This window comes from Aquila chrysaetos, chromosome 9, assembly GCF_900496995.4.
Source record: "Aquila chrysaetos chrysaetos chromosome 9, bAquChr1.4, whole genome shotgun sequence".
Taxonomy (NCBI): Eukaryota; Metazoa; Chordata; class Aves; order Accipitriformes; family Accipitridae; genus Aquila; species Aquila chrysaetos.
Genome location: NC_044012.1, coordinates 3,811,286 through 3,838,448, shown reverse-complemented (window position 1 = coordinate 3,838,448; position 27,163 = coordinate 3,811,286). Strand labels below are relative to the sequence as shown.

The 27,163-nt window shown below is 45.0% G+C and overlaps 1 protein-coding gene across 3 annotated transcripts; it reads left to right on the top strand.

Moving 5' to 3' along the window:
* LOC115346423 (hepatocyte nuclear factor 4-beta-like) lies at positions 1 to 26,241 on the top strand. Of its 3 annotated transcripts, none has more exons than XM_041126323.1 (10): positions 1 to 230; positions 6,787 to 6,964; positions 8,865 to 8,959; positions 16,789 to 16,895; positions 18,013 to 18,168; positions 18,718 to 18,805; positions 19,621 to 19,773; positions 21,543 to 21,779; positions 22,441 to 22,554; positions 23,805 to 26,241. In XM_041126323.1, the coding sequence occupies exons 1-10, from the start codon at positions 119 to 121 to the stop codon at positions 23,867 to 23,869; spliced, it is 1,305 nt and encodes a 434-aa protein (XP_040982257.1). In that variant the 5' UTR covers positions 1 to 118; the 3' UTR covers positions 23,870 to 26,241. The 3 variants fall into 3 exon arrangements, with proteins under 3 accessions (XP_040982257.1, XP_040982256.1, XP_029882318.1); XM_041126322.1 differs by having other exon boundaries at positions 3 to 230; positions 23,586 to 26,241; XM_030026458.1 differs by having other exon boundaries at positions 3 to 233; positions 6,793 to 6,964; positions 23,586 to 26,241.
* Positions 26,242 to 27,163: the final 922 nt, after the last annotated feature.

The following is a 27,163-nucleotide window of genomic DNA, read 5'->3' as shown; positions in this document are numbered from 1 at the left end:
GCTGGGTAATGATTTGTCATCGCAAGGGCTGGGGTGTCTCTCTTTGCAGAGGAAACCTTGGCCGTGATTGACAGCAGGGCTGTTTTTTCGCCGCTTCCCTTGCTGTTGACAAGTAATAATGAAGCTTTGTCAGTCCATCATGGACATGGATATGCCAGATTACGTCGACTCCTTGGATTCCTCTTATACCATGCTGGAATTTGACAACCTTCGGGTGCTCCCCAATAACACCGGTGAGATTTCTGTTCGCTTCCTCTTGAATAACCTCCACTACCTTTGTTATAAAGCTGAACAGCTAGGAAAGGCAGGTAGGAGGTGTGGGGCAAAGGGTGGAAGGGGTAATATTTAAGCAGCTGACCTGTCAACTTCTGTTGCATCTGCAGTTCTGTTTGGGCTGTAATGGGATCCCTTCACTTGCCGGTGCTATTTTGAGATATTCTTTTCCTTGGTGGGCTGAGCGTCATGTCCTGAAGAGCCCACGAGGTATTGCAAATGTTGGTAGAGCTCTTCATGGCACGCCATAGGTTTGTCCCTCAGTATGACTTATGAGAGGAGTTATTACTGATATTTCTTCCTTAAAATGTGTGTTTCATTCCCATATATGACCTAGGTTCATATTTAATCCTTGGGGGAAAAAAAAAAAAAACCATCTCAAATGGCGTTTGTCTATTATTCAGACAATACACCATGTGTCCAATTTAACTTGTTCCGAGGCACTTAGATCGAGAAGCAATATCCAAATTGTTACTTGCCTTACATTTTTTTTCTGGCTACCAAGATGGTCTAAAAGCTTTTACAGCACACGAAGAACTTGGCTGTGAGGCGTGAGTGTTTATATGCCAAGACTTCCGCTTTGTTCACAGAAATAAAGCGTATTGCGTGACATACATTTAGGTTTTGAGTAGCCAAAAATACTCTGACATAAAGTGAACGCTATTCCATGAAATTAACTGTTCACTGTGTGAAAAATAAAGGACATTTTAGTCATATAGCACAAACTCAATCATGTAACTGAATGAGATTCTGATGTTTGCAATGCCTTTGGAGAGCTTTGGCAGCATTTCATTTAATTTGTTAAGAAGCTTAGTGAAATTAAGATGGGATTTTCAGGGTCTCACGTTTGCTCATTAGCTGTCTCATCAAAAGAAATCAGAGTTTCAGTAGGGCTATCATCTACAATATAAAATGATTAGACTTATTATTGTGGGACATGGAGGGATGTCAGGAGACAAATAAAGTCAAAAGGCCCAAAGAAATTGGAATCTAAATTTGACTTCAAGAAAAGTTCTGTCTGTCCCCAAATAAAGGATTTTCAATATATTTTTTTGCCAGCTCCAGATAGACTGGATCTTATTTCTTATTCTTGCAGAAAGGTTTCCATCTGCCATCCTACTCCAGAAATGTTATTTAACACAGATGTTTCTCTTTGTCACTTGCTGCTGAACAACAAGATATTTTTTACTTTTTAGAGTGGTACAAATTTCCTCAAAATTCAAGATAATTTGGCAAGTTAACTACCAAAACCTGTTTGGGGCTCTCTGTTGTTTCACACAGTGGAACTGACAGGTTGAGTTTTTTCTGAAGTTTATCTAGATCAGTATTGTGTTATTTGTCTAGCTGTTAATGAGTAACTGCTCTCGGGAACTAGCTGTTTTGAAATTAGCTTGTTTGACTTGGGTAAGTGTCCTCTTCTACCGTTTATAAAAATAACTTCAAAAAAGACCTGAAATGTCCATGCATGGAAATACATTGCTAACCAGCTGAGTTCAGTTCCCATATGTAACTCCAATAACAGTTCACAGAGCTACTATGTAGTTGCAGAACTATTTTTAAAATTGTTAGAATCAAGAAATAACCTCATTTTAGGTATTTTTAAAAATATACTGGATTGTTTTAAGCTGTATCTTTCTCGTTATGCAAGATTTGTCTGTGTCGTTTCCCCAGCTAAATCTAATGGCAGTTTTGCCCTCTATAAACACAAACAGGAAGCGGTACAATATTTATTTTAATGGACTCGGGACTGTTTCTTACATTCTGAACAATTTTAAAAGCAAAAATTAGAATATTTTTAAATAAGGTCATGCTTTCTTGAAACCGACTCTTTCCTTCTTTGGAATAATATTTCATGAAAATTTTGGGTTGATTAATGATGTGCAGCACTTCTGGTGCTAAGCATTCTGCTTCAGGAAGCTGCTGTAATTTTGAGATTTGCCTAGATATATATTTTGGATTTTCCACCTCTAAGTACCCGTAATTTGCCAAATATTTTGAGACTAATTCAAAATAAAGAATAGAATCCATTATGGGAGTGGAGAAGGACTATAAAAAATTGTCTGTTTTAAATAGAAAGGATGGCAAAAGGAAATGAACGAAAATCAATGTTAATCCTGTCTTTCCTTTATAAAATATGTGTTGTAACTGCAGAAATTTTCGAGTCTGTACAAATTTGTTTCCTTTACCTTGGCTGGCATTACAAGCCATATTCTCACTTGGGGTTTATGTGCTGTTAATACACATTTCCTCACGCTCTTGTCAGAGTTGTCATTTTGCTTAAAATATGAAGCATTATTGAAATACTGCACTAATTCTTTAGTCAAGTGTCGGTGAACACTTTCTCCCACAGTGGTGCTCATTTTCCTGTCTCAGCACTCAAACACCTTGCTGATCCTTGCGACTCTGGCACAAGGTTGGCAAAACACCTTTCCCAGCCCCGCTGCGGTCTGACCCAACTTGGACCATGAAAAAGCCATCAAAGATATTTTGACAGTGCCTGACTATCCCTCAAGCTTACACGTGCTTGCGAGGAGCTCTGGCCTTTCTGGCTGGCCTCTTCGTCATTGTTACTGTAGGAACACTAAATCAAAGCTATGTTTTATCTCAAAAACTCCTCCTCTATTTGCTAAAAGCTGATGTAGAAAGCGGCTGACCTGCACGTGGCCAGGGCTTCAGTGCTAGCCCCTGTCCAGCCCTACAACCCTTGTATGCACAGGTTTCGCAACGCTGGTTTTGGCCACCAAGTTTGACTGCATGTGCACGCCTTAAACCCTCACTTATGATCTCTTTACATTCTAGCCCAGCACATGTAATTTGGGGATTTGTTAGCTGCAAATTATATGCACCGAGACTGGCTTGGATTTCTGGGTAGATAAAAGCAAAAGTCATTCTGGAAAGTATTGCAAGGTAATTCTTGTATCCAATGTGCATCTAGAAGAGATGTAGCCAGAAACGTAACTGAAAGGAGAAGCAGCAGAGGTCTGCAGTGGTCAGATATTGTGCAGAGCTCCAGCTCTGAATGGAAGCCAGATACCATTCCCCAGCAGCATCCTCCCTGAGACCATCCTCCCTGACGTTTCTTATCACTGTAAAACTTGGCATCTTCATTTCAGCCCTGGTTAGTTAATGACTTACATGCAGAGGCAGTAGGTAACAACAATTTGTACGTGTTCCAGTTGTGAGCTTGGTTGACCCCAAAGCTGGTGAAGCCACTGGGATACTCTCATCAGCATTAGCTAGTCTATAGTTCCCAAACTGCACGCTGCTTATATATAACTCGCAAAAGATGGTTGAAACTTCAGATTTTTCTGCCAGTGAACGTCCGGGACAGCCCTAGTGAGGAGTCTGACCACAACCACAGGTCTTCAGCTCAGCCTGGGACCCACACAAGGTCAAGATGAGTTATGGTCTCTTCTTGGAGAACATCATCAGTTGCATCTCTCTCTGGGAGAAATTTCAGAGGCACTGTGGCATGGCTTAGGAACTCTTTTGTTATACCACGGTGATGAGTGTCTATAACCAATACACGTCTCCGAGCATCTCTCTCCAGGGTGGTGAGGACAGCTGTGAGATTGTTTCAGTTGTCGTGAGCCAGCTGGACTCTGACCAGATCCATCCTAGCAGCCCTTGAGCCCACCTCAGTGCGGTGCTGAGCTCCAGGTAGCAACCTCTCTAGAGAGGCACAACAGGTTAAACGAAGCTGAATCACTGAAGTAAACGGTCTACAGTTTGCAGCTGATTTCACAGGCAGGCGATTGTGCTAGCAGGGATCCTGGCTTTCCTCTGATTTTCCTAGCAGTGATCAGTCCGGGGAAAACCCAGACATTCCTCAAATACTGGGTAGGTTTGAAAGTCACATCAAAACAGACTGCTGATACACGCGATATCTGTTGCGCTTTTGCTCTTCTCTGAGCTAATTCTCATTTGGAACTCATCATTAGTTGGTGACAGGATTTTCTAGTTAAAATCTATCATCATAATTAACATGTGCATACTGGCTTAGGGCTTTCCTTTTCTTTACTTCTTTTAAAATTTCTGTTTACGTTCAACCAAGCTGAAAATGACACGTGGCTACCTAACAGGGACCAAACTTCTAGCTATGTATCTCCCCTAACAGAGAGCCACACAACTTAACTGTAGCCCATGGGCTTGTCTGTGTTTTCATGGGTACAAGTGAGAGCAAAATTTGGTTTGCTAACTTCCATGGGCCCTCACATACTCAGTGCTGATGGTCCTTCCTTCAGTAATACTTGGTTTAGGGCCAGATTATTAATTTCTTCCTTATATCAGCAAGTAGCTCCTCACATGTCTTACTCACATAAGGGGAAAAAAGTTTTCTCTGGTGAGTAAATGCTTTCTAGCATTAGGAACATTTTGCAACCTGGACCCAGCTGAAGGATGAAATGTCCACTGGAGACCCCAGCTGTATGACCTTGACTTGATTCCTTTGAAGTCAGTAGAGAAAGCATGAGTGGAGCGAAGAGAAAATTGGCCTTCTTATCTTTATTTTTGTTGTGCAAATTTTTAAAAGGAATCCAGCACAGTAGGCACATTTGTTTATGGTCATGTGTTCCTTCAAAAAAATAGATGGAGCAACAGATGCACGAATGTTTGGTAGTACAGTGACCCTCGAAGGAATGTTCTAGTACAGCTCATTTAATACTGAGTTATCAAGCAAAATAAAATGAAGAATCAATGTAAAAAAACCTAAAAATCAATGTAAATTACCATTAAGCACTGATGCAGACAATTTTCCCAAAGGACCCAAGTGCCACTTACTGACAACTGTCAGAGCTGGGAGCATCTTACATGGATTTTGGGAACAGGTAAATCTCAATTCCCGTCATTATGACCCAAGAATGATTTTGATGCTGTCATTCTTTCTTGTCATGTTGTTCCCATCTTGCTACAGCCTACTTATTTATTCATCCATACGTTAGAAGGTGAAATATAGATCAAAAGGGGGTTTTGAGGCAGGGAAAGGAAGTCTGACCTTTGCATTTGTGAAGTCTTAGCTAAAAATGTCTTAGCCTTAGCTAAAAAACTTCGCAGTTTTTGAAAAACGAAAGCTTTATTGGCTTTTTTTTCCTGGCTTTTGATTACAATATTCATTGCATAGCAAATATTTTCACTATTTTTTTTTTTTGATGTGTATTCATATACAAAAATAGCCTTCTCTCTCTCTCGCTCTGTATATATACATGTTGTGTGTGAATTACCCAAAGCTATTTTTATGTATTATGCATTAGAAAACTTTCTCTAGACTGTCCGGATCAGATGCCAATTCCTCCCCTCTGAGTAATTTTCCCTAAGATTTGTTGTTGCTCCAAACAACAGCAGCTGAGCTTTTCTCATCACCGCTCATCTCTTCTGCGAGGCAGGATGCATCTTGTCCCAGAGGCTTTGCCGATGTCACTGTACCATGAGATCGGCTCCCCTGGCGTGAAGAACATGCTCCCAGAGGTGTGACAAATTCATAAAACCAACCTGCAGTGAGTGCCCAGGTCAGGACAGACTCCACAAACATTCCTCCTCTCGGCGAGATGTAAACACTGTCATCTGCGTCTTCTCAAGTGTCTCCTTTTTTTTTTTTTTTTTTTCCTTCCCTTTTTTTTTCTTCCCCAAGCTGTGCCTCAAATTAGGCGGATTAAGAGGGCAGCGAGTCTGGTGGTTAAGGCCAAGGGAGAAGTTTAAAGGGGAGTTTTCAGCAGTGTATACACAGGCCAGGCAGGGGCAGAGCTATTCCTGCCCCAAATGAGTGGGTGCAAACAGAGGACATGACAGAGGGCATTCATATGACCTAATTTTAGGTCCCTAATTTAGAAGGTCAATCTTCCTGCACACCTCTATTGCTTTCCAGTGGAAAGCAATAAGCCTCTTCAGAGGGCAATTCAGAGCAAGAACCAGACTTAGGAGAACTAAAGTAAGCCCTGTGGGAGCAGCTGGCTCTGTCTTCCAGCTGCAGAGGAGCTCTCAAGAGCAGCCTTTTATCTCCAACACCTCTATCATGTGCATGAAATAGTTTGTCCTTCCTGCTTCTGCTGTCTCTTCTCTGCTTTCTACTTATTCAAGTCAATGATGTTCTTTCCACTGTCTTCTATGGCCACCCGCTTTGAACCATGTTCTCCAGGTGTGTAACTGGGGAGGTGGCTCCCCATCCCTCAAAACCATGTAACTATCTCACATCCAGGTAAGGTTTTTCTACATCTGTCAAGAAAAGTAGTGGTAATTGTTACATTCTCATGAGCATGTTGGGTTAGGCAGCTTGAAATCTCTCTGTTCACTGCAGCAAAGGAAAACACCAATATCAGAAGCAAAGCAACTGAGTTACTCTCAGCTGAGGCTGAGAAGAGCACGGCCATCAATCTGGAGGTTTTACTAGCAACACATACTGCCTGTGCACACGTGTGTGTGTGGGGCTGGGTCAGCACGTGCTTTGCTTAAAAAAAGCAACTTGCCGTCAGCTGATTCTGGTTTCCATCACAGAGGGGTCTAACGGTCCCTGTTCTCTGCCCGCAGAGGCCATCGCAGCTGAATCAGCAAACACCAACCTGCTCACCAACGGCATCGGCTCCCTCTGCTCCATCTGCGGGGACAGGGCGACGGGCAAACACTACGGGGCATCCAGCTGTGACGGCTGCAAAGGCTTCTTCAGGAGAAGCGTCCGCAAGAACCATGTCTATTCCTGCAGGTACATGCCCCTTCTGCAATAAATAAATACAATTTATTGACGCTGTAAATAATTTGGGGTGGAGATCAGGTTGTACAACGGGGCCCTTATCCCATATGCGGAATTATCATGCCGTGAATGCTAACAGTAATACTGCAGTTTAGTTTCTGGCTGGAAGACAGGGAGCTAAGGAGTAAGCCAAGTCCTATCTCATCCTGGACCCTGACGCCTTTTGTGACACCGAGCAATCCATTTCATGAGTTCACCCACGGTGTAAATCAAGGGAAACTTATAGACCTGAGGTTTGACTGGGGTGTATAATCTGTAAGTACAGCTTCTGGGTGTGGAGTGACACCGTAACCTTATCACAGCCCAGCAAGGGAAAGCCAAGGTGGCAAAGGACGAAAGCTCCAGAGATTTCATCTCAAATGCAGTGTTTCTTGATTTTCCCTGTAAAAAGCAGCAAGCATCCAAGAACCTGCCACCTCCAAAACCTCCACCTCCCCCACAGTGTCTCCATTTTTGTTTTTAAATCATTAAACTATGTGCGCTGACATATCGCTGATGATTTTACAATCATTCTGAGAACCTAGCATGGACCAGTGATGATTCATGTCCACTTTGGCGCACAGGTATACATTTGAGAGAATTTTTTTAGCAGGAGGAGGCTATAAATTATACAGCAGCTATCTTGGTTGACCTTAGAAAAATGGTGTTTATTTTAGCACTGGAGGAAGGGGAGAACAAACCCAAATACACTCAAGCCCTTCATCTCTAATTAAAACCTGGAAGTTTTCTTTCTGTTCCAGAACTCTTCCTCCTTTAAGGGCATTCCAAATCTTTGCAACGTGAGTCACCTTGTTTGTTCAAAACGCTCCTGGGGTCCTTATCACTCCAGGACACACCAGCCGTGAAAGACACGCAGGGTGACAGCAGCATCCACCCACACGGTGCCAATCCCAGGAACCATGGGATCCCTGCAAGAGGAGGCAACAGCTACTACTGATTTCTTTGAAATTTCGGCTCTCAGGCTCCTGGGAGTGGAGGTGTTGCCCCTCCCCAGGAAACCATGAGTCTCTGTGATATCTGGCAGCTCAGGGAAGATCCACAGCATTGAAGCCAAGCAAATGGCAAATGCCTGCTTGTCTGCAAATCCTTATTTGGTGAGCCGCGCTGTATTTAGCCCAGCTCGGAGCTCTGTTGTTTATCGCAGGCGTGAATTCTTTGGAAAGTCTTCGGGCCTTTGTACCTTTGGCTTTTTACCAGTCTGGAAAAATGCCTCAGCTTTTACAACCTGATGATGGTCCCAGAGCAACCCACGCAGTCTCCTCTCTGTGTGGCAGATTCCTCTTCCATCGCTTCTCCCACCGTGGCAAGAACTGCCAAGTCTACATGGGCCACCCCTTGAACAGCACATGGGTTCCTAAATCCCCCATTGAAATGAATAGGAAATAGGAGGCCACTTGCCTCAAAACTAGGCTGAAGACACAAAAGAGCTTGTGGTCCATAGTGTAACTATTCTCCACAAAGCAGGACAGCGTTAACGAACGGGATCAAACGAGTCCTGACGCCCGACGTCCAATAACTGTCTGAAAGGGGGAGATGGAGTTCCTACACTACCAGGCACCAGCACAACTTGAGTCACAGTCACGCTTTCACAGCCAAAACCATCACAGTCCTCGCAGGGTGGGTGGTCTGAAATTGCTGCGCTCCCAGCTGGCAGGAACGGCAGTGGGGAAGATGAGGAACTGGGCCAAGCCGACGTTGATTCAATCCTTTTCTTGCGAACCTTTGGCTCTTCTCTGGGTTCAGGCAATGCGTAGCTCAGTGAGGTCTGGGACTGTATTTGGGGCTGCTCAGGGCGAGTGGGGTGCAGGTGCCAGGCCGGTTGTTCCATATTTTATTTCCCATCTCCTCCCAGGTTCAGCCGACAGTGCGTGATAGACAAAGACAAGAGGAACCAGTGCAGGTACTGCAGGCTGAAGAAGTGCTTCAGAGCTGGCATGAAGAAAGAAGGTAGGTGCAAAGAGACATTGCAAAACTGCCTGCTGCTGGCTCTGGCCCTGCTCCCGCTGCAGAGCATGATGGAGAGCAGCGGCAGCCCTGGCCTGGGGAGATAATGCTCGTGTGTCACAGTGAGAGATTTCTTGTTGAAGCTGAAAGCCCCATTTCCTATCTTATCAGGTGGGAATCTCAATTAGAGCCTTGTGACAGTATTCACCCATCCTGGGAGGCTGGTCTCTTTAGGATATATTTATACTGGGAAAGGGATGGGCTTCCTCAGGCTTTATTTAGCCTCTAACTGTTTCACAACAGAAATTCCCTTGCTAAATACCTGCTAGTGTGACTCCTAACCCCAGCTGGGACAATCTCAGAGAGGACCTGCCGTCCTCCGTCTCGTAAATGCCAACAACTGACTACTGCCGAGTAGCGCTTGGTGGTTGACTTGGCTGATGCTCAAGTAGCTTGGTGCAACCCTTAGGGCAAAGTACAGCGTGAAGACGATGCCTTACGGTGCGAGAGCTGCTCCTCCGCGGCACAGGGCACACCGGGAGTGCTCCTGCGTCCCCTGAGCTGGGACCTGAGCCAGAGCCAAACCCTTCTGTAGGTAGTGCTGTCCTCGTGGCGCGTATAGCACCACGCTAGAGCTACTCTTAGCACTAGTACTGAAGGGACCACCTAATGTTGGCCGATGCTTTTTGTTGCACTTCACATTGGCTGTATTAAGAGGGAGGTGGAGCGTTGTAGAGCGTTTGGGTACCAGTGACCGTCGGGAAGTGCCCTTCCAACACACTAAAGGAAATACTAAGTGTTACAGTGCCTAATGCTAAGCAAGAGAAAAACCCACTTCTGTTAACCTATGCCTTAACTCCCTCCAGCCAGCTTCCCTGGGAAAGTTTGGGACCTATCATAGCATTTCTGAGCTCTGATCGTTCAGTGTTTGCATAGTGGGAGAGCATGGATGATACTATTTTACTTACTCCAAGCTTTTCGGGCAGAAGATTGTCTTTGTATGCTGAGTGCTTAGCAAAGCGGGGGCCCAGCCCACGAGAGATGGTACATCCCCCTGATGTGCAGGTAGTTGGGTGATGGTTTCAGCACTCTTCACCCTTCATTTGTGCTATTTTCCAACCCATTGACAGCTAAAGGGTGAGGGAGCTAGAAAGGAACTTGAGAGTTTCTTTCCATGCCACCGAGTTAAACACCCTTTACCCACGGGGTGAAATCATGGTCCCACTGAAACCAAGGGGAAATTTGTCACTGATTTCTGGTAATTCATAAGATTTCACTGGTGATGAAAAAATCTTTCCAACCTTCTGACCATATGTTTTCCTGGAGAACAAGGGTGTCTTGCAATTTGGCATAAGTCATGGATGTAGCAAAAATGCCTGCTGGTTTAGTTTAGGAGAAATGGAGTAAATACAGCAGATGGAAAAAAAATAGCCCTCAGAGTAGTAAAGACCAAACCAAAGCATATCTGGTCAGTTCTACATGGGGATGGAGCCAATTGCCGATGCAGCAAGCTCCACAGCTTGGAAAGGCTGAAATCTGGTTATCAGATCCATTCTTTTAGCTGAAGCATGATTTTTATTGGTTTTATGGTAAAAGTTATAAAACCTTGGCTCATGTCTTCATTATTGATTGCAGCTTGATGGAAGATGACTCATTTCAAGCTCCACATAGTCACATTCTTTGAAACTTTTTTTATGAGTGCACAGTCAGGTTGTGTGCTCACAAACTGCTCATGTGTTTGGTAAGGAAGGTTTTAAAGCACCTTGAGCAACTGCTTTGCGGAAATTAGCTTAGCTGACCAGAGCTATATCCAAAGCATGTGTGCAGGACTGCGAACGAAATTTTCTTGCACAATTGTGTGCACAAAAAGAACACAGTTATTTGCTTTAGGGTGGTTCTAGATTAATATTAAACAGTATTGCGAAGCATTAGGGAAAAAGAGAAGCCATGTCTTGGGATAGAGCAGTATTAGGAGGATACAAATGTTAGTACAAAATCTTTTGGCGGCATGCACCAATTCGTGTTGGGACACCACAGCTGTGACATCCACACTCAGTGTGTCCCGTTGTCCCAGCACTGGCACGCAAGAGTTTGTCACTCTCTGGCGCACACCACTTTGCAGCCGGCCCATATAATAGCAATCAGACTTTCCAGGGTGTGGTAACAGCATTGTTTGTTCACAGTAGAGGGGAAGAAGCTGGAAACGATCCTTTTCCCAGCCTGTCTGTGACAGTACACCTGGGGTGGGGTGAGCAGGGTTGTGTCACCCTCGCACGCTCCCCACCGCCGGCGCCCCACTGACCCACTGCTCCAAGGGTGTGCGCGCAATATCGGAAAACTTGCTGTTCCCCGAATGTTCTCATCCCAGCAAAACTAACTGATAAACTGGAATTTTGGATCCAGAGTGGGTTTTTGTTTTGGTTTTTTTTTTTTTCCCAGTCTTTCTGTGTTGTAAGAAGTGACATGACACATTTGGATCTTTCTTTTTCTCTTCTTTTCCCTTGTTGGAAACAACTCTAGTCTGTAACAGATTGAGAGGGGCTATATTATCTGGCCTGGTAGAAGGGAGAGTTCTGCCTAAAGAAAAAGCCATACAATGCAAATATCCCAGCTAGCTTTAAACTGGCTGTCTATAGTGGCAGCAGTGTCGGTGCAGGGCTGAGGGTCTCAGCACGGGCTGGTGCTGGAAGCACAGCGCAGTCGGGCTATAGGTTCACTACGGGTTTGGGGCAGCTGGATGGACGTTGTTGACAAAAGCATCAGTAGGGTCCTTTAGATTGTCTTGTGTGTACACTCTGAATTTGATCCTGCTTTCGGAAAGGACTGGGACTGTCCCACACACGAGCCCTATGCCTCCAGGCTCGTGCATTGAGATGGGATCCAGGTTCCATCGGCACCAGCAAGAGCAAGAAAGGGCCAAAACTGGAGTCTTGTGGGAGGTCCAGTCCCCAGATTTCCTAGAAATTAGCTCTTTCAGAAACACTCCTATCCCAATTACATTTTTGGTGTCAATAATTCCCTTTAATAACTACAAGTAAACAATCATTAAAGTTGGGACGAGGGGAGAGAAAAGGCTTGCTTGAAGGCAAAGCCCTTCTTGTCTCGTGAAACACCACTATGATCAGGATTTAAGATTTTTACAGGAGATTCACTCTTTTGTTCTTGTTTTGTGGTTAAGGCTGGGACCACTGCAGGGTAGTCTGGGTGTTTTGGGGATTTTCTGGCTGTTCCCTCTGATTTTCTTTCTTTGCACAGGAGAAGATTTGATTTCTATTGTTTTGCACAATGCTACCAGACAGGTTTTTGGTCACTACAGCATCAGTGGATGAGGAGTGCACCAGATATACTTAAACACCCAAAGAAAACAGCAGGATATTATTTTTAGCATCTTACTGAGATTATGTTTAACCTTGAATAAATTAGCAGGGTGTGATTTTTAAAGTGAGCCAGGTGATCTACTCACATGGAGCTGAGCGTCTAAAAACCTGGAAGCCTTTTGAATTGCCAGCACTGCGCTGTCAGGATTCAGTTTGTTGATGAAAAAAAGAGGGGTTAATATTTAACCTCTCATCCCCTTTAAAGTAATTTATGAATGTACGTGAACTCCTTTAGTTTTACGGAGAAGTAAAAAGAATTATTGTATCACTTACTGCCACAACACAGTGGGAGGATTTGAGGCTATTTTTTATTTATTTTTGTGAAATTGGACAGGTTTACAGGACAGGTTTATTAGTGTTTCACAGGACCTCTATCTTGTTTCATACCTTTTGCTTGCACATCTCTTCTGCCAGCTTTCAGAAGGCTGGGACTGCGGTTTATTGCAAAGATGGATGGAAAAGATAAAGGATCTTCCCTGCTTTGTGATAATCATAAATTAGGCCAAAAGCCCATGAAAGGATTAAATGTGCATGTACCATTTGGATTTATTTGCAAAAAAATACACCACACCTACAAAATCAGAGGTAGCTTGGGGAAAAAAATTATTTGTGCATATAAGTTAATCAGGCAGCAGCAGGAGTAAATCTATCAGCGGAGAGAGAAACACTGTGAGCACTGGTGAATGCCAGCACCGCACTGGTGCACTCACACCTCCCTCCTCCTGCTCTCTCTTTATGCCATTTATTAATACATTTCCAACTCCATCGGCGTTAAATGAGGATGGTTTTAGTGGAATAATAATGGAAACGGTAACTCCCATGTAGGCTTTAACCTCTGCGGTTGCCATGGAAAGTTACTGGTTTGCTGCTGTCCCCTTCCAATCAATGCCTGTGCCTGTATTTATTGGACTCCCCAGAGGTTCCTCATCACAAGCTCTGTACCTATGTGGCAAGGCAGCAAGGACAAAATGTTTGGGAAACACGGGTTTGTTGCAATCCCACAAACACACCGCTGTTTGCTCAAGAGCCGCTGTGCGTGCTCCGCAGCTTGCCCGGCCGCCGGCATCCTTGATGCCCTCATGGCAAAAGTGCCCAGCCTTGCTCTGAATAACAAAACCCCTCCGACGGCTCCTCTGTGTCAGATGGAGAATATTTTTGTTTTCCCATCCGCTTCCCACAGTCAGGACAATTCCCCGGAGGGAGATACGGGCACCATCTCGCCCTCTCTGCCCTTTCCCCAAGGGAAAGCCCGGGTCAGGGCCACGCTGTCCCTGGCCGGCAGCATCGGGGGGACTCGTTCCCGCTGACGTCCCCTCGTGCCGGGCTGCTGTGGCCCTTCCCGGTGTTTTTTTGGCTTTGGGAACCGGAGCGCTGTGCAGAGGACAGGATTAGAGAAAAAAAAATGGACGAGCAAAATTCTGCCAGGCATATACTGGAAATAGTAGTCCCTGGGAGGGAGGCAGTGGGATCCAGCATTGGGATTTTAGTCCTTCCTGCAAGTTGGTTGAGTTTTATTGACGGCAAAGCCAAGATCACGTCTGAGCCCACACACCCTCAGGGCCAGCACGCCCCTCGAGCACTCCCCATGCCTCACCACGAGTGACCTATCCCTTCCCTTTTACAAGCACAATAAATATAGCAATATAATTACCACACAGTAATAGATTAATTTTGTGGCAGGTAAAACATTAACTCCCTTTTGTATCTAATTCTGTCACATCTTGGGTACTTTCAGCGATAACACCCAAATCACCTTGAGAAAGTCGGTCTGTACCATCCACTTACACTTGAAGATTGAGCTTATCAGAGCATGAGGGAAGCACTGAAATATGTGCTATAAAAGGACCGGGGACAAAAACAGGCTGAGGCTTCTTAAAGGAGTCTGTCATCAGGGACTAGGACCAGGTCTGCATGGGTTTGGAGGACTTATATAAAATGTGTAACTCAGTTGGAAAGGCAAAATTTGTATCTTTTCTTGTCAATAGGAAAAAAGAGCCCCATCACCCCCAGAGAGCTACGTGGGGGAGCACCTGATATGAAACCAGGCATAGAAGGTTGGGTGGGAACTTTCCAAGGACGTCAGCGATGACATGGATTCGGGAGGGCTTGTTGCTACTCAATGCTGGATGCTGCTGCTCATCTTTCTGGTGTACCAAAAAAAGCCACGAAGGCTTAATCTATTCTGAAGATTAATCATAGATTATGTTTCCTATAACCACCTTCACCTTCAGACCGGTAGGGATCCCCGGCCGAACAGTCTTTTCCATCACCCCCCCACCATGCCTAGGGTAATGTATGCTGCTGCCTAAGGTAGGTTAGCAGAGCCTCCCAAGGGCTGTAGTTGTTTTTTTTCTCTAAATTGATGTCTAATTGCCTCTGCGTATTATCCATAGCCTGAAAAGGCTCCAGTAACATGTATTTGTATTGCATCTTTTACAAATTGATGTATTTTACTTCTCCAGCCCCTTGCAGCCATTCAGGCAAGGTTAGCTCCGAGGTGCAAAACGGCTTTGGTGGCTGGATCCCAGCAGACCCCCCTCAAACACCCCCAGCTCAGAGGCGAACGGGTGCCGGCTGACAGCAAGGCTGAGCCCCAAATCCTGGAAAATAAATACTACGCTCCTGCCGATAACGGGAGATATTGATTTTTGTCACTGTTGCTTGTTTTTTTCCCCTTTCACTTTGTTGGCCTCTCATCAGAGGCCAGTTAGGAAAACAGATCAGTGGTTGGACCTGAGCTGACAAAAAAAAAATCCCCCACCTTCCCACCCTGTGTGCGAAACGGTGTCCACGTCTCCTCCTTTGCACGAATTCAGAGAAACGTGCCCCGTGCAAAGAGCGAATCTTGCTCTAAAGCAAGGCCCAGCAACGAGGCAAAGTCTCGAAAGAGTGATGGAAAAGGATTTTGCTGACTCTGCAAAAAATTGCTGCTGGAAAAATCTTCTCCAGTGGCCACTTTTGAGACAAAACCACACTATTTCACATCCAAGGGGTTAAAGCACAGAAGTGAGTTGCGCTTTGACAGCTATGCCTAAGTCATTCCCCCTCAATAAAACCAAAAGGAGCCTGGAATTGCTCTATGAAGGAGGAGGCATGTGTTGCATTATCACCACATGCTAAATCTTCCTGCTCCCTCTGCTTTAAGGACCTGACAATTGCCTTGCCGAGCTGTACGTAGCCAAGATGTACAAGCTGTCAGGAAAATGCTGAGTCTGCATTCAGGCTCCTTCCTCCAGCCCCATGTGGGCTTGTCTGCTGCTGAATGGAGGCAATAGGGCTTGGGGGAGAAATCAACACTGAAAACAACATTGGACTAAGTCTAAATTCTGCTTTTTTTCCCTGCTGCTGTTTTACTTGATGGCTGCAGTGGAGGCGAGTCAGTTCTTGGAGCCTGCGTTGCAAAAATAAGCTGCCGAAGCACAGTAAATCTGTTATGTTCAACATGCAGGGTTGACAGAGCATGGGGCTAGATGTGGCTTGTGCTTCAGGGAAAAGGATGGTTAAAGGGTGGAATGGACCTCAAAAAATCAGCATTTTTTTCTAATTCACCATGGCATGGCCATATCTTTCTGTTTGCAAAAAGCCCAGGGCTGATCTTCACTCTGCTGTGGTCACTATAGTGTGTCCAAGGTGCGTTATATCACTGTTATTAACAGTTCAGGGCGGTCTGAGCTGATCTGCAGCAGTGATTTGCACAGGATGCCGGCAGAGCTGGAGACAAACCCTGGCTTGGTTTGTTCCCTCAGCTGCGTGCTGGCCTTGCCGCAGGGTTACAGACTCATTGAAATCAGCAGTGTGATGGGCAAGGCTGAGGGAATGGTTTTAAGGGGGAATCAGCGAATTTAAGCTTCCTTTCTTTGGAGCTTCCTTAATGAGAAGACTCTTCCTGCTCTCCGTGAGCGGTGGCAATGTCCCCTGGGGACCACCGCCTGCGATGCCGCAGGGCCAGGGCACGCTTCGAGGATGCTTTGAGGTGGGAACAGAGGATGGTTTTTCCAGTGCTGCCGTAGAGACAAGATGGAACCTCAAGAGCATCCTGCTGTACTGGGAGCTCAGGAGAGGAGTCCTCGGTGCAGACGTGGCAAAAAGGGTATGGGAGGCCAGGACTCCAGCAGCGTGGGTGCATTGCCAAGTGAAAAAGGTCGACACCAAATCCCCAACCCCCCCGAGCTGCATCAAACCCCGTAGGACCAGCTAAATTCTGGCAGGGGATGCTCTGACTGCCAAATGGCCTTATTGCCCTCTGTTGCTCCTGTGCCTGGTCTTCTCCCTCTCTAGTGGCCTTTTTTCCCTTCCCCAGGGCCTGTTTAATCTTATTCCAGCCTCCAGCAAGAGTGGAGGGTCTTGCAGGCACTAAAGCCCCATCCACTCCCGTTTGGGGACCAAAAGTAACATCAGCCATCGGTTGTGTGGGAAGTTCCTTGCTAACACAACCGCTGCTCGCTCTCATTTCAGCTGTGCAGAATGAGCGTGACAGGATCAGCATTCGCAGGAGCAGCTACGAGGACAACGGCTCGCTCTCCATCAACGTGCTCACTCAGGCGGAGGCCATGGCGCAGCAGGTATGAAATGCAGGGACAGCCCTCCGAATGAGTACATGGCCTTCAGCTATTCCATATGGGGCTAGGAACTCACTAAACCATCCAGGGCTGGATCTTTTTCTGCCCTTGGATGGCTCTTGCGCAAAGCCACAGGGAAGAAAACGCATTAGAAGTATCCAAAAGCAGACAGTAAAAATCCTTGGTGCATTATCAAGACAACAAGTCCTGCAAGAAGCAGATGCAGCCTTTGGCATGTGAGATGCAAAGCTGAAATTCCAAGGGCTGAGGGATGTTGCAGACCCCTGGTCCCCTCTGCCCCCAGCCTAAATTGTTGCTGCATCCCTAAAAATCCGTTGCATTTCATGCAGAAATTTATCCCTCCTTGCTGCACACTCTGTCCTGCTCAGAACACAATGTTCCCGTCACGGTCAATTATATCTTTTCTTGTAACTTTACCGGAGCAACAATTTTAGGAGAGAAAAATAAAGGTAATAAAATCGCTGGGCTTCAGCTAACGCTGATTGCTTTTTTATTTCATGTTCCACAATGAATTTCACCCTGCGCATCCTTTAAATTCTTATGCAAATATCCTTTCTCCACTGAAACATATGGTCCAGATGTTGCGTATTACATGCAGCAATGCGTCCACTTCCTTTTAAAAAATTACGAGGTTTTAACCCTCTCGTCCCCCACGCAGCTTTTTAGAGCTTGCAATGGGTGGTTTGTGTCCCAGACAGCAACTCAGGGGAGAAAGGCTGGATGCATTTCATGCATTTGGCTGGCTTAAGTGATTGATGGGAAGCTGAGACCCAGTGCTGCTGGCTACTGCTAGGAATGGGAATATTAATCAGATTTTATCCTGAGCCAGCCTGGAGAGTGGGAAGAAGGTGGAGGAGGGAGGGGTGTCTGTTGGGACCGAGCACCACCTCGTGGAGGCTTCCCCATGGGCTGTACATTGGACAGTATACGCTGCTGAGCAAATAAATAAGTGCGCAACCACGACGGCAAACGTCTTGTCAATGACCTGATGAGGTTAATGTCTGCGAAGGCTCCTCGTGTTATCAATGAATCCTTGCTATCAAGGATGGCAAAACAGCACCGATCTGGTCCCAATGCAACTGGGTTGTTTCTCTTTCAGTATTCATCGCTGAGTCCGGCGCACAGCGCGGACATTGCTATGAAGAAGGTTGCAACCATCAACGATGTGTGTGAATCCATGAAACAGCAGCTTCTGGTGCTGGTTGAATGGGCAAAATACATCCCGGCGTTTTGTGAGCTCCCACTTGATGACCAGGTAAAATGCAAATGCCTCTTCCCTGCAAACCCACCGCCTTCGATAGGAACTCCCAGCCATACTTTTCAACAGGAGAATCTGACATTAACTTATAGATCACCCTACGCAGAGCCATAAACTAATAGGAGAGAAAGAATAATAAAGGACAAGGGATCGATTAAAAATAAGTCAAGTAGCCAAAGTCCCCCAAAATATAATAGAGTTGGTCACTCCAGTCTGCACAAGGACCCAGTCAAAAAAGACTGGTTTTCCTTTTACTGGTACTTGATAGTTGAATATAAAAGCCATTTATTTCCTAAGAACTGAAATTACTCAAGCCCCTCTTTGCTCTTTCATTGAAAACACCTTTTTGTTTAGTTTGCCATGAATGTAGCACTTCTGCAAAGTGAAGATATACTAATAATTTCTAGCTCTTAATAGTACTTTATCTGTAGATCTGACATATCTAAGCAAACATCAAATTTGGCTTAATCTAAACAGCAACAGCTCACCGTTCTGTTCTCTGCTTTTCAAACATAATATTATTTCTTTCTTCTGTGCCATCTCCAGGTTGCCTTGCTCAGAGCCCATGCAGGAGAACACCTGCTCCTCGGGGTAGCCAAGCGGTCCATACCATACACCGATTTTCTGTTATTAGGTAAAGTAGTGAAATACACTCCTGCTTTTATAATTTGCACACCCGTGTCATTGCCAAGTATCCTGCCTCCCTGAAATCCTCTCTGCCCTCCTGGGCATGGTCTGCACATCTGGCTTGCGACTAAGTGCTTGAGAAGGTTTCTGGAGAAGTGTAAAAAAGAGCAAGCAAATTCACTGGGACTTTTACAAGTGCTCCCTTACTGCTTTGAAATTGTTGTTGAGAAAGCCCCCAGTATTTAAATGGCATCTCAAACTGCGTTGCCTTGTTTTTGTAACTGCAATTGCCAGGACACAGGCAATGAGGTATTTGGGTATCGGTGCCTAAAATCTTAGCAGAAAGGTCTATTAAAAATTATAGTGCACATAGGTATTTCCTTTTCATGTAGCTCTCTGCCACCAAAAACACAGGTGGGATTATTCTTGGAAAAATGAGAATACTGACCTTGAAAGCCACGCATTAAAAAAAAGAGGGAGGGAGAACTTTATTTAAAAAAAACCACACCAAAAATAAAGATGCAACACCACTTGCAAACAGATGCTAGGTATAACAGAGGGTAAACCAGAGCAGAACGTGGAGCAGGCTTTGTGTACAGTGTGGGTGCACTGACATGTGCAAACGAGATAAATAAGGACCAAAGAATGAGATCGACGGCTTGCTTCTCAGTCGTGAATCTGAGTGTGAAGCTGCACACTGGAAATCTGCTGCACGTGGGCACTGGGACTATCTGGCAACATGCCTTGGGGTAACTTCTGGATAAGACCGTGTCCGCAGAGCTAGAGAGAAAATCTGATGGCGAATTTCTCTTGTCTCCCCAGGGAATGACTTCATCATTCCAATGCACTGCCCGGAACTCGAAATCGCTCGTGTGGCCACCAGAATCTTGGATGAGTTGGTGAAGCCCTTGCGGGACATCCAGATCGATGACAATGAGTACGCTTGCCTTAAAGCCATCATCTTCTTTGATCCAGGTAAGCTTCCTTCCCGATTGTCAAGCACGGGGCTTGAAAAGGAGTTGAGGGCTCTCCGAAAATGAGGAAAACCCCTCGGCGGCAGCTCTACATTTCACCTGCCTCTGCTGTAATGAGCAATACTTTGCAGTGCAGCAAGGACATGTTAGAAGTGCCCTATTCCTGAACACTTTACTATTTAGCAAGTATTAACTCCAGCCAGACCGATGTGCAAGACTCTGCAGACCCTGGAAGAGTTTTGCTGCTTCTGTAGCTTGGCTTCAGGAAAGCCCGTCAGTCTGAAATGAAGGAGATGGCTATTAAGGACATATATGCCTATATTGAATTATGCATAAGCAAAGTGAGTCAACTGAGCAGCAGTGTGGAGCATCCACCGGAGTTCAGAAAGCAGCATTAAAAACCACAGAGAGCTGGACTGTTCAGAGTACCCAGAAAAATCAAGGATGGCTGTTAACGGCTCTTGTTGGAGGGCAGGGCTGATCCGCACAGGATGAACAGGCAAAAACACACAGAGGCAAACAAAAGCTTGTTTTCAACCGTTGCTGTATTCTCATTCCACAAACACGGGGGTTTCTGTCTCAGCCCAGGTTCCCCCCAAACACTCCTGTTTCTACACGCCTACAGCAAACACAACACCTCCTCCAGGTACAACACTTGAGTCCCTTTAGTGCGTCTTGCCCTGTAGCTTGGAGAAGAGATGGGGGAACAATCCCCAGTCCAGAACAATGCCTTTTTGTCTTTGGCATCTATTAGCATGGAGAAATTAGAGTATCTTCCATTAGTTATTTTTTTGCTGTGTTCGCTGATTTGAAATCAAGATACAGGAGTTTTACAAACATCATGAACTTTGGCTCGCCAAAGAGCCTGCTGTAAACCTGAGTAAGGGTGGTATTATCAAATTGAGTTTTACAAATTACCTTCTCGGCTGATCAGTATCTCAGTGAAGCTTTAGATCACTGCGACAGTGAGGCGCTGTGATTTCATCTAAAAGGAAAAAGTGCAAAGCTCTACAGAAGTGAAATTCGTTCATGCTAACAAGCGGGCATGTCATAGAGTTACATGCTGACATACAATAATTTCTTAACCACTTCATCTAATCTCTTGGCGTGGTGATCCCTAAAATGTGGTGCTTGTGGATTCTTTGTAGACTGTGAAGGAAATGGTCCAGTGAGCCAGAAATCTCAGTTTTAGATACCAGGAGAGGCAGGAGTGGAAAGCTGTAAATTCCGGCCCTTCACCCTACCCAGAGTGCACATTTACTTGCTTAAGCAAAACTGGACCAGTGGACCATGAAGAACGAATCGACCACAGGTCAAAGACATGAATCTGGTGCTGCAGTGGGTGTAATTACCTCATATAGGCACTAAACCTACATGGATTTAGTGGCAGCAGTTGGGACTCAAAGTTTTCAGGGGAAAATTCCAGGCCATTTCCTTGGAAGGACCAATACGGTTCAACATCTAAATCCTTCCTCTTCACTAATGGCAGTAGCCAGACATATCCACCTGAAGCAAGCTCTTATTTTCTTACTATTTCCCCTCAAATTCCCGTTTCCCCCCAAATTCCCCTTACGGTTTCCCTATTCCATGTGAAATAGGAAATAGTAGCAGCCCAATGCTAATCTGTCAGATAAACTTGCAGACTCTGACAGATAATTGTCAGAGGATCACTGGCACCTCATCCTTTTCCCTCTACAGAACCTGACTGACAGGGTAACACTTTTTGGTTACACAGGCCAGCAATTAACTTCATTTTTTTTCCCCTCCCAGACTGCAAAGGCCTGAGCGAGCCCGGGAAGGTGAAGAACATGCGCTTCCAGGTCCAAGTCAACCTAGAAGACTACATCAACGATCGCCAGTACGACTCCCGAGGCCGGTTCAGCGATATCCTCCTCCTGCTGCCCCCGCTGCAGAGCATCACCTGGCAGATGATCGAGCAAGTCCAGTTCGTGAAGCTCTTTGGTGTGGCCAGGATCGACAGCTTGCTGCAGGAGATGCTGCTGGGAGGTATGACCCCGGCTGAGAAAGGACAGCAAAGCTGATTTATTTCAAAGCCATTACAAGGCTTCGTGTCTGGGGTTTTGTCCTTCTCTGGAGGATGTACGGTAGAGAGAACTTGGTCTTGGGAGGAGGGAAGTCAAGGCTCGGGTTGAATTGTAGCTTGAATGTGGGTCCTTCTCACTCCAGTCCAATCCCCAAGCCATTTTTTTCCAGCCTGTCTCTGAAAATTTGACCCAGGATCAGTTTTATAGAAATGGGTACACTTTGCAGTGCTTCACACCAGCGGGGCACTTGACTTTTTAGGCAACCTACCAAACTGATGTGGTTTGCAAGAAGAAAATACATTTTTTTGTTAGCAACATGCAAAAGTTATAAATAAATGGGAAACCCTGATAAGAGCAGTAACTGGGACACACACAGAGACAGATGAACAGTGCAGTTGAATATTAGCCGAAACCCCAGCCATCGTGGGAGGTTGTGCCTAGACAGTGAGAAGGCAGAGAGCAAAGACGACAGCCGGAGCAGGAAGAAAGCAAAGACAAGCCAGGACATTAACCCCCACCCGCAGAGGTCTTCCACATTCTCTGAAAAAAAGAGATCTGGCCCAGAGCATCTGGCTTCTCAGTAACTATGCAAAGAATGATGTCTTTTTTCACTTCCCCTGCAGGAACCACCATTGATCTCCAGTACCAGTCAGGACCTTCCAACCTCAACCTGGAACCGCTGCCAGGACATGTCCTCCCAAGCAACATGAGCTCTGTGATTCACACCGCTCCAGACCGTACGTGTCCATTTTTACGCTATTAGTGTCAGCATAATGAAGGGACTGGATAGGAAAAGCAGTTAAGAAAAAGACCTTTAAGTTTATTTATATGTTTAAGCATTATACTTGAATCAGAGTTCACAGCCCCCCCTTGCTGACGCCCTTTACTATGCAGTCTGGAAACATGCTTCCCAAAAGAAGCTGAGATTTTCATGTACTAGCATGATCCAGAGGGATTTTGAGATGCTACTAAACATTACGAGATTTAAAAAAAGGAAATCAAGATTGGTGACACTGTTTTTCTATGAATAGAGGCAGTGCTGGGAAATACCACAAAGAAGCACACGCAGTTATTAGTGGCAAGAGTTTCCCTACGTAAAGTGTCTTGGTTGCTGTCAACCAGAACACAATATGACCTGAATACAAGACCATCTTCAACTGCTCTGGGCACTGCTGCTAGGCAATGGCTATTTGTTAAGGCATTTATCTGCTGTAGTAGCAAACGGACCATGCTATTAAAAAAAAAAAATTAGAATATGAGTTGCAATTTAACAGCCACTGCCATGTAATCACGATGTCTTGCACACAGTCTGCTTCTGCCAGTTACGATCATCTACCTCTTGTGGCATATTTTGCTATTTCTCAGCCATATAAATGTTGGCATCACGTATTTGATCTTGCTTTTTTTTTTTTTTTTTTTAAGCCACCCTGCAGCAAGAGAGATTAGAGAGGTGCTGTGTTCTGTAAATGAAGTATAGTGGCTAGCAGGTTGAGGTCTCCTCTGATGAGGAGAGGAAGGATTGAAAAGCAGTTGGGGGCATTTCCCAAGCGCAAAATACTGAGAAGAGTTGGTATGTGCCTATCAGTCCTCGTCACAAACAGGAAGGAAGAATAAGCCTGAACATGCCTGATTTGGGATGGATTTCCCTGCCCCATGCCCGAAGCTCCTGCTCCTTGCTTCATAGGATGGTTTGCTGATTTTACTTGGGCACTGCTCCACTGAACAGTGTCCAAGTCCATTTTAATTCTGTTTCTTTTCTCTCCCACAGCATCTCCTGAACCATCCCTTCCATCTCCTTCTACAAGCACAGGCAGTGAAGACTATAAACTAGGCTCTAGCGCAGGACCCAACGCCGTAGCGCAGCTCTTGCCTCAGACAGTGATACCCAAGCAGGAGATTTTATAGGGAGAGGTGGAAGGAGAACCTGGGAGCAATGTGAAAAAAAAAAAAAGGTGCTGAAAGTGAAACGGGCCCTTTCTCTTTGCAGAGGCAAAGCACAGCAACCCCCTGCCTGTAGCCGGATCTGTCGGTCACACTCTTTCCCGTCCGTGAGTCGAGCACCAAGACTGCAGCAGGAGCCTCACCACGGGTCTTCCCACCACCGCCACCCTCATTTCACAAGTGATTGGGGTTAATGCTCTTTTCAGTAGGACCAAGACTGTAAGCTCTTTGGAGCAGGGCTTCTGATTGCATTTGTTATCGCCTAGCTCGGTGTGATCACGACCCTTTTACGGCCTTCGGCCGCTATCTTCATAAACCCAAATGCCTTGCACAGCTCCTGGTAATCGTTAATGAGTACAGCGTGTCTGGAATTGTCAGTATGAAAAGGTCTATTCCCATTAAAAATGTAAATACACTCCCATTTCTCCTGCTGCATGTTAAGCTTTAGGAAGTGTATCTTCATAACATTTAGCAGGCCAGCGCTTTCTTATTCCGCATGGATGTGTCTTGTTCCACACAGCCCAGCTAACATTTAATGCTGGTCAGTTATTATTTGTGAGCAGGAATGCCAATATTTTGTTATTTTCTGTAATTTCCAGTGTATCTACTGTCCAGTTGTGAGTCATTTGATGCATCCTCTACTTTGTGCGCACACCTAATGCAGCTCCGAGACGGCAGCAAGGATCTCTGCATCAGACCGTGGCTGCTGGGTCTGCTAAAACCCACTACTGGTGGGAAGCTCAAGAAGCTGTTGACTTACTTACCCAATCACTGCTTTGTATCTTCTGCAAACTTTTACTGCAACCATATTTGGAAGAGGCAACACCTGTAACAAAAATGCCAAAAACCCCCTTTTCCCAGTACGCAGATGTGATTTTCCTGTAGCTTTGTACGTTGCCGTAACATCATGTTTGCAACCTAAACTTCAAGGCTCTAAATTGGCAAAAAAAAAAAAGAGGCAGGTATCCTGTGAGCTGTGTATTATAAAAAATATTTGCATTTAAAACATAAGGTTCTTCTGCACTTAATGTAAAACTTAATCACCAGTAGGTAAGCAACTATTAACCATGTTATAACTATTTAAAATAAGCCCAATAGATGACTATACAACCTCAAACATTCCTAAAGCACGGTCATTGTGTTACAGTGTTAATTTGAATGAATTGGACTTCATTAGAAAGCAGATTGCCGGACTTCTACAGAGCTTATGCTCATCTGCATAAAAGCCCAATCACCTCCATCAGACACCTCGAGGGGTTACAGGCGGCCGTACTGAGCAGCAGGGCTCGATGGGGAATTTTTAGTTCTGTCACACATCACAAATCTGCCAAGCCACGTGCATCCCCGCCATGGCAAAGGTGAAATGACGGTGCCCACCTACGGCTTTGTGAGGCTTCTTTCACTAACGCTCGTGAAGCACTTTGAGATCCTCGGATGGAGGACGCCCACTATGAAAATGCAATCTTATTGACTGAAAGAGAAGTTGGGAAGAGCATCTGAACCTTCACCCAAAGGGGAATACTTTGTTCTCAGGCTACCTTTCATTCGTTGGGGAGATATTTTAGAGTTGCCATTCTACAGCACGAGAGATATTTGAAAACCATTGAAGACTGGGTTGAATTTCACCTAGGATCACAACGTTTTATTTTTCTACTGTCTGTGATGAATTTGATCTGACATTCTATGCTGATAACTTTGATTTGAAACAGCTATATCTGGAAACCAGGTTGTACTGCAAGCATTCCTGCTGCATGACAGATGCAACTGTACTTACCTAACATTGCTTCCAGTTCCTCCATGATGTAGGTTACATTACTTTTCTAGAAATTAAATGTACATTTATACTCATTAATGGTAAGAAAATAAATCTATAGCAGAAATAATGCCATATTCTCATATTTCATATAGACAGTTTACCTTTTTTCTTTAATTCAAAGCTAAGTTTTCAAGTTTCTGTATCGATTTTTCCAATGCAAGTACCTTAGGGATTTTCACCATAGGAATTTATTTTTCATAAAAAAGAATCATCCATGGCTGCAAAGCTCAGCTTTCACTCGAGACTGAAGTAATTAATAATCTAAGACATTATCTGAGAGAAGAAAATAAAATTGTCCAGGAACAAGCAGATACCAGACTCAGCCTCCGGCGTTCAGCTAGTCTGGTGAAGTTTTACAGCAAGAATAATTTACTGTCTTACAAGGGGCCTGTATTAAGGGCTAGAATAGATTCATAGCAAAAATCTCTTCCTGGCTTCCCTATGTCAAACTCCACTTTAAATTAAACCAATATTCTTATGCAAACATAGCTTGGAAGTGACTATTTTATTAGATTTCTGCTTTATTGGAATCATGATTTTGTTAACAAAAGAGGTTCATAGCCGTAATTTAAAAATATTTTAGTCGTCTGGCAAGATGCCAGCTTCTTTGTCAGAACAACATGAATTGTGCATCTCAGGTAATAAAGTCTTACTTATTTCTCTGTAAGTTATCCATTTCCTTGCAAATTATAACATTTGGCTTTATTAATGTCAAATGTAGGTCTTAGCTTAACTTTAACCTGCACGACAGTATTAAGAGAAATTGCAGAAATATTTCAGAGGTGCAAAGTTACACTTAACATTATTAAGAAACTAAGACTGTGATTGTTTTGATTCATGCTGGCTATTTTCCAGAGCTCTATTTGGGTATGACAAGAGTAATGTGCATCACAGTAGCATATATGCTACTGCAATACAGTCAAGAAATACTGCAAGAACTGAATGACAGGATTCCTCCACGAAGAAATTCAGAACACACACACAATAAAAAGAAAGAATAAGTGACCCAAGCAAAAAAATGTAACAATATCTCATCAATGAAGAATCACCGATCCATATTCAACCGCAAAGTACGTTGCATGAATTGAACTGTTACTCTGTTCAGAGGAATAACACTTAAGAAAAAAATAATACAGAAGTGTAATGCCGGCGTATTTCATTTCAGTGTTATTAGCAGAGTCAAGAATCATTTACAGTTTGCGCGGGCAGGGTGCAGCCGCCCCGACCCCGCTTCTTCCCAGCTGGAGAAGGCTACTCAAGTGGTGGGCACTGGCCCAGAAGGAGACCCAGGTATGGTTGCCACTCGGGGAAAAGCCTTTGTTAGGAAAAATGTGGCGACGCAGACGGAGCTGTCGTGTAAACGCGCGGCTGTCCAGGTCTTTGGCTGCGGGGAGTGCCCGAGTCTGTCACTGGTGACGGAGGGCAGCGGGGGGCATCTCTCGTGTGAGGTGTGACCGGGTGGAGGATCTGCTCAGCCTGGTGGCAGAGCTGAAGGAGGATTTGGGAAGGTTGAGGAGTGTCAGGGAGCGTGAGAGGGAGATAGACTGGTGGACCCGCACCCTGCCATCCCTGAGGCAGAGGCAGTGGAT

What these genes read in the sequence shown, in the direction of transcription:
- LOC115346423 (XM_041126322.1), top strand. Translation starts at nt 119, where the DNA reads ATGAAGCTTTGTCAGTCCATCATGGACATGGATATGCCAGATTACGTC. An exon ending in GCAGGAGATGCTGCTGGGAG is followed by an intron (nt 21,780 to 22,440) that starts GTATGACCCCGG and finishes CTTCCCCTGCAG; the next exon opens with GAACCACCATTGATCTCCAG. An exon ending in GATTCACACCGCTCCAGACC is followed by an intron (nt 22,555 to 23,585) that starts GTACGTGTCCAT and finishes TCTCTCCCACAG; the next exon opens with CATCTCCTGAACCATCCCTT.